The sequence below is a fragment of the Mesoplodon bidens genome (genome assembly GCF_964165515.1).
Source record: "Mesoplodon bidens genome assembly, chromosome: 4".
Taxonomy (NCBI): Eukaryota; Metazoa; Chordata; class Mammalia; order Artiodactyla; family Ziphiidae; genus Mesoplodon; species Mesoplodon bidens.
In genome coordinates, this window is record NC_138160.1 from 46,047,000 (window position 1) to 46,054,501 (window position 7,502).

General features: G+C 49.5%; 1 protein-coding gene across 1 annotated transcript; it reads left to right on the forward strand.

The window, feature by feature from the left end:
* The first annotated feature begins 1,439 nt into the window (after window positions 1-1,439).
* On the forward strand, window positions 1,440-6,212 carry LOC308615210 (ribosomal RNA processing protein 1 homolog B-like). Its single transcript, XM_081230403.1, has one exon. It carries the CDS (start codon window positions 1,480-1,482, stop codon window positions 3,658-3,660), a length of 2,181 nt encoding a protein of 726 aa, XP_081086529.1. The 5' UTR covers window positions 1,440-1,479; the 3' UTR covers window positions 3,661-6,212.
* Window positions 6,213-7,502: the final 1,290 nt, after the last annotated feature.

Sequence of the window (7,502 nt, forward strand, 5' to 3'; positions counted from 1 at the left end):
GTCTGTGGACAAAGAACATTACACCAACCTCAATTCCAACTTTAGGAGATTTCAATTAACATGAGTACGTTACTTCTGAGAATCGCCCATATCTCAGGGCCGTGCAGTGCAGACCTTACTGTGCTGTTCTTCTGTTGGTTTCAATCTGTGAAGAACTCGGGACCCTCACTTCCCTGCCTCCACTGGCCTCTTGCTGCCCGGATGGTTTTCCTTCTCTTCTGGCAGCTCCTGCTCTGCCTCGTCTCTTGTTCTTAGGCTCATCTTCCTCGACCTAGGCATGGATTTCGACAACTCCTTAACTTCAATCCTAGACCTCCTTCTCATTCACTGCATAGTCTCTCTCTAGGCAATATCATCCATTTCCATGGCTTCAAAGACACCTATGTGTAGATGATGTATAGATGCCTTTTTTTTTCCTTTTTCTTCCAACCTTTCCTCTGAGCGCCAGGCTTAAATATCCAGTGCCTACATGTATCTCCACTTGGATGATTCAAGGAGAACTCAAACTCAATATGTCTAAAACTGAATTCATGATTGTCCCTCCATATCTACATGTAGCTGGGGAACCTCTGTGCAAATTCCTTTGGGTTTGTGTTCTCCCTTGGCTTTTATGAGTTGTGGGATGAGACTCTCTTTAACCATTACTGGACCACTGAAGGAAACGCTAAAGGAAACGCTTTCCCAAGCTGGAAAAGGGTGAAGCAGAAGGACAGGTGCGGTTGGTGCCTGTCCCACATATTCTTACCTGTCCCAAAGTCACTTGCAGAGGGTTCCTATGTATGCCAATGACTTCCTTTGCCTCTCTGTCTGAGTGCTTTCTGAACACCCAAAACAGTACTTCAGGAAAGTTGGGAAGGTTGGGGATTTAATACCCTGGGAACAACTCTTAATCAAAATGAAATTGGAGTTGGTAGATGAATATCCCAGTTTCCTCACCTCTTGGAAGGAGAATTTGAGCTGTGTTTCTCACCTTCTTCCAAAGGTCCCCAGCAGGCTCGGATCCATGGCCCACAGCAATAACCCACCCATTAATGCACACTTTACTGGTTTTCCATTATTTCCTCTCTCACTTCCTCACTCCTCCCCTGAGCTTCTTGGTATCATCTCCAAAATAAGTGATTTTTCACAGAATTATTTTATTGGGATGTGCTTTTGAGGAAACTCAGACTAAAGCATTCAGTATCACTGAGGACCAACAGCCCACAGTGATGATCTCTTGCTTCCCTTTCCTCCAGTTAACATGTTTTGACTAAACTCTGTATGGGTGAGGTCACTGAGCATGCCCTTACCCAGCATTTGGGCATTTGGTCATGGAAACAGCGCACAAAAGTGAGCTGGTGTGTTTGGCTGAAGAGTGTACATGTGAGTTTCTTGGCATTAGGTATAATCATTAGTAAAAGAACCTTAAAAAGGTAAGTAACCACGGCGGCTGGCGCTCGGCGGCGGCGGGCTGTGGCCGGGGATGCTCCAACGGGCGCGATGGCCCCCGCCATGCAGCCGGCCGAGATCCAGTTCGCTCAGCGGCTGGCGTCCCACGAGAAGGGCATCCGGGATCGGGCGGTGAAGAAGCTGCACCAGTATATCGGCGTGAAGACGCAGAGGGAGACAGGAGGTTTCAGCCAAGAAGAACTTCTAAAAATATGGAAAGGGCTCTGCTATTGCATGTGGGTGCCGGATGAACCTCTGCTACAGGAGGAGCTAGCGAGCACTCTTTCCCACCTCATCCATGTTGTTAACAACTCAGAGGCCCAGCACCTGTTCATCCAGACCTTCTGGCAAACCGTGAACCGGGAGTGGCCAGACATCGACGGGCTGCGCCTGGACAAGTATCACATGCTGATCCGTCTGGTCCTGAGGCAGTCCTTTGAAGTTCTGAAGCGAAACGGCTGGGAAGAAAGCCGAATCAAGCTCTTCCTGGACGTCTTGATGAAGGAGATCCTACATCCTGAGAGTCAGTCTCCGAACGCAGTGAAATTCCACTTCATTGATATTTATCTGGATGAACTGTCCAAGGTGGGAGGGAGAGAGCTGCTGGCCGATCAGAACCTCAAGTTTATTGACCCATTCTGCAAGGTGGCCGCCAAGACTAAGGACCAGACTCTGGTACAGACTATAGCTAGGGGTGTTTTTGCAGTCATTGTAGATCAGTCTCCTTTTGCACCTGAAGAGACGGTCGAGGAACAGAAAACCAAAGTGGGTGACAGTGACCTCTCTGAGGAAGAGACGTCTGGAAATGAGATGACATGGAGAAAAGCAATCAGTAGAAAGAAAACAGCACTGGGCAGATATCACTCCAGAAAAGAGGGAGTCGGTGAGGAAGGCAGACGGGACGGCAGCGGAAGCGTGGAGGACGCCGGGCTGCTTCTCCAGTTTGACTACAAGGCAGTTGCTGACCGACTCCTGGAAATAACCAACAGGAAGAACATCCCTCCCTTCAACAGGAGACGTCTCTCCAAGCTAATCAAAAAATTCCAAGATCTTTCTGAAGGCAGTATCTCTCACCTCAGTTTTGCTGAGGACACTTCTGCTGACGAAGATGACCAAACCCTCAGTCAAGGGAGGCATAAGAAGAAAGGGAACAAACTTCTGGAGAAAACAGACATGGAAAGAGGGAAAGGCACCAAGTTCTCTCCTGCCGAGAAAGAGGAGAGTGCAGGCAGTATTCCAAAGAGAAAAAGGAAAAAGAAGAAGAAGAACCGCCTCCGGCCTGAACACTTACGGCCCGGTGGTGAGGCCATGTGCCCGGAGCAGAATGGCAGCCGGCAGCCTGAGTCCGGTCCCGGAAGAGCCCAGGAGGCGAGTGCGGCTGAGCTGGGGACGGTGGCCACATCCTGCCCCCGGGAGCAGAGTGGCTTGGAGCACGCCTCCGTGCACAGCAGGAGGAAACGACTGAGGAGGAGGAGCCTGAGGGTCCAGGTGGAGAGCCTGGAGGGAGCGGTCCCGGCTGGTGGCGCCCCAGTCCTGAAGAGGAAGCGGGAGCTCTGGGCCCTCCTGGTCAACGGCAGCGGCCCGCCCACGCTGGCCTGGCCCCGGCCCCGGAGGGAGGGCCCTCCAGCGAGCCCAGCAGACGGAGGGGACTGCCCTGCCATCCTGCCCCAGGGCGGGAAAGTGAAGAAAAGGAGCGGGGAGTCCGGCGGCCTTGACCTCTACCACCTGTCTGCTCAGAAAGCTGCCATTTTGAAAAAGAGGAAGAAAATGAAAGAGATGTCAAAGTTGGCGGAGCACAGAGGGGTCAAGCTCGTCCAGGCTCTGGGGAGCAGTGGGGCGCTCAGCCCTTTGAAGAAGCAGCTGAGGATCCAGAAGGACTTCGTGAAGTTTGACGCCTCGTCCTCCCCGAAGCCCCTGTTCTTCAGGAAGGCCAAAGGCAGCGGGGCCGCCACCTCGCCAGGCCCCGGGCTGCAGCCACACAGGACGCCGTCCAGCTCCAAGAAGGTGACGTTCGGGCTGAGCAGGAACACGACGGCGGAATTCAAGAAGACGGACAAGAGCATCTTGGTCAGTCCCACGGGCCCCTCCAGGGTGGCCTTCAACCCCGAGCAGAGACCCCTCCACGGGGTGCTGAAGACCCCCAGCAGCTCGCCGGCCAGCACGCCCCTGGGCACCAAGAAGCCGCTGGCCAGCACGCCAAAGAGGAGGCCGACGGCTGTAGACTTCTTCTAGGGTAGTCAGTCCTTTCACAGACTGCTTTTATACAGAGTATTCTATAAATTATAACGTTTTAAAGGTGGGGCCTTTTTATTGTTTTATAAATTCCCATGAGTTGTGTGTACGAGGTCCTGGGTGAGCCACGGGGCCGCGGGCGCCTGGGTTGAGCTTCTGCTGCAGACGACGTTCGTGCTCGAGCTCTCCACTGCCCGGGTGTTCCCAGCTGTGGGCGACCTCAGGGCCCCCCACCGTGGCGGCGAGGCCCGTGGGCTGAGAGCACGCTGCCCGGTGCCCCTGCACTGATGCTGCGCGCGGTGGCATCCCGGGGCTCCGTTCCTCGCCAGCCCCGCCCAGCGCGTGTGGAACTGCCAAGCGAGGCTGGTTTTCTGGTGGTCTTGGGTCTAACAGTCTGTCTTTTTTCTTTTTCAAAGCATGTAGGGCTTTGTTCCCGTGTTCTGGGGGTGTTTGGCAGTTTGGGGTAGAGGTGACTTGTAACCACATCAGCAATACTGCGCTTTTTCTATGCGCTCGCAGTGCGTGCTCAGCGGGGGTGACCCTGCGAGTTGGGGGCACTGGGGCGGGAGAGAAGAGCCTCTGCCCTCGGTGGTCAGACACTTCCTTCCCTCTGCCTTGGCCTGGTTTCCTCCCTGGTTTCCTACCTCTGGGCCAGCCTAGAGTGTCCTCCCTGGGCGCCCGGGTCCTCGTGCTGTGTGAGCCGACACCCTCCATGGCTGGCGGCCCCAAGAGCAGCTTCCCCATCTTCAGTCCCAACTCACGTCTTCAGAGGCGTGGCCGCCGTGTCTGAAACCTGGGTTCCTGCTAGAAGGCAAAAGAAGCAGCCTTTAAGAACTGTCTGTGCTTATTTATTTGTTCGTAGCTATCTTTTTTCAAATGTCGAAGCTTGCACTTACAGATTTTTATAAAGCTCTAATTTTAGTTAATTACAGCAATCAGGGGTGGAAGGCGCTCAGACTTCAGTTGGGAAAACAGAAATGCAGCTTAGAGCAGTGCTGGCTAGGTGATTGATCTGTCTTGGGAAGTTGTGTCTGTCCCTCGAGCCTGAGTGGCAGGTGGGACACAGACCCAGAAACCTTTAAGAAGCCCCTGGGGCCCCTCCCGGCTCTGTCTGGAGTTTACAGCCCTAAGGAGGTGGTGCAGAATTTGCGGGGGACATAGTTTCAGCTCTTGGCTCTGGGGACCTCGGGCCTTCTCCCTCCCCCTGTGCAGGAGCCCCAGTTTCTCACCACAACCCAAGCCAGCCCCCCTCGCTACTCCCCAGCAGAGGACCCCAGCGTTGCTGCGACTTGGGGTGACAGGGCCTCACTGGGGTTGCAGGGCTGATGTGACTTTGGTTTCCTCGATCATGTGATCAGGGTGGGATCCTCTGCAAAGACCACAGCTGACAACTTGCAGGTCAGGTGGGCTGGCCTGCGGGGGCCCTGGTGAGAAGGAGGATGTGCGAACTTTGCTTTTTGCCCGCTCTCTAATAAAGCTTTATCATAATCAGGCCACGAGAAAAGAAACCATTAACATCGTGCTGTTAAATAGTCATTGTAACCTTGTGGTGGTTGCATGGTTTTTAGTGTGCTGCCTTTGATATAATCCATCGAAACCAAAACTGATAGTGTGAAAAGGTTAGATTTGAATACTCAGATATTTTTAACTTTTTGTTTTTAAAAAAATTGTTTCGTTATCCTTGGTCAAATTATTTTTCTAACAGTTTTTATTTCAGCGTTCAGGATGGGTCATATAGCCAAATGGGCCGTATAATCCAACGATGTTAAGATGTCTTAGCAAGACATCTAACGGCAGAAATGGCTCGTTTGTCCTGCAATTGAGGGCGGGGGCTTTCTTCCTCGCTCTGATACGTCATCTGTCGCTCCTGAGGCCCCAGTGGGGCGTCCTGGGCACGTCCTGCCTGGGGACTGGAGCCCAGGAGTGACAGTGTGTCTTGGATTCCATCTCTCCTTCTCTGCATCTGTCCTGACTTACTCCATTTTGTGGGTAAGCTCAGTAGGTTTACTGTGGCTTATTTCTAATGCCTAAATTTTGGCAACAAAGAAAGAAAAAATACAATTTTTAAAAATTCTCATTCCATACACTCCAAGAATGTATCACATGAGGAAAATGTCTTTAGAATACCAGTTTTCTATTGGATGCATGTTATTTTCCTAGCTCAAGTTGCCAGGGGGACTTGGAAGTCCAGAAAAGGAAATAATTTAAATTAATGCTGGTGATCTTACGGTCTTTTGTAAAATGATCATCTTCCCTCTTACCCCACAGGACTGATCGGTTTTGTACAATTTGGTATCACACTTTGCAAATGTATTATCCTTTCTAACTTTTGCTGAACTGAAAGCACAAAGAAAAGCATAAAGAAAATCGGGAAGCAGTACTAGTGTTGGAAGGAATATGGAATTGAATCTGTCTTTTGACCAGTGTGTGTGTGTTTTCTCTGAATTTTCCTGGCTGCTGGCGAGGCCTGTTTGTTCACAGTAGTTTTGGATCCGTGTCTGCAGGGTCGTCAGTGCTCGTCAAAGCCAAATCCAATAAAAAATCAGTCTTTGCCCTCGGGGGGAAAAAAAAAAAAAAAGGTAAGTAACCAGAGTGACAGCTCCTGGCCATCACTATTACATGGCTCTCTTCCAGCATAGTGTTGCCCAATAGCAATGTCTACAGTGATGGAAATGTTCTGTATCCACACTGGCCAATTTGGTAGCCAGTGGCTAATTAGCACTTGAAATGAGACTAATACAACTGAGGAATTGAATTTTAAATTTTATTTAATTTTAAGTAATTTCAATGTGACTGATATGTGGGATGAGACTCCCTTTAGATGGTTACTGGACCACTTCATTTTGGACCATGAAGTTCTAATGCTTCCCACCTAAATGAGTGGTGGTGCTTCCACTGCATGCTGTGTAAGTCAGAAAACTGAGAGTCCACCCTGACTGTTCCCTCTTTCTCACATCCAGTATACAATCACAAGGTCTTATTAACAACCACGAATTATCTCTCATCCCTTGGCCTCTTTCTATCCTCCCTGCCACCACTGAAACCCAAGCTACCATTTTCTCTCACTTTGACTACCAGAGTAGCCTTCTAGTATTTCTCCCTATACTCACTCTTGACTTTCTTTCATCTATTCACTACACTGTAGCTTTTCAAAATGCAAATAATCATCACCACGTTGAAACATTTTAATGGTTTCAAATTGATTTGAGATTAAATTCCTGCACCCTTAACATGGCTTGTGGAAGCCTGTATGGCCCTTCCTACCTTTTTGGTATTTGGGGATGAATTCCTTATGAAGCAAAATACCAGGAAATGGCAAAATTTTTATTTACTTCATTCATTAATCTACTAGTGTGCCATCTTTGTTATGAGAAAAAAACAACTTTACATATATGTATCTTCAGGTACCCCACTCAAGAGTATTAATATTTTAAGGAAGATGATCTACTATGCCAGTTAGGGGTTTGTTTTTTACATGCTAACAGAAGAAAGCTCTGACAACCTAGTGTGTTGGTGATGCTGGAAGGGTTAGTGGTGGTGATGGGTGAGAAAATACTTATAAAAATGGAAGAAAAATGAAAACGTTTTGGGAATAGTGGATTCAGAAGGGAATGAGAAAGACAGGAACGAAAATGAGGTAGGCAAAATTTGAGAGATGAGGAAATCAACTTTCCTAATAATCTTTAAAAAGGAAGAGAATTCCCAAGTGAGATAGAGGAGGGTCTAGGATGGGTGAAGGTTAGCAGATGCCTGTTAGAGCCTTAACCTAGGTGAGTGGAGTTGTAGTTTAAGCAGAATAGGGAGAAAACCCTCGTCAATGGATTTATCCTAGAGAATAGTAG

Bases quoted from the DNA above. Each gene is read 5' to 3' on its own strand.
- LOC308615210 (XM_081230403.1), top strand. From the start codon at position 1,480: ATGGCCCCCGCCATGCAGCCGGCCGAGATCCAGTTCGCTCAGCGGCTG.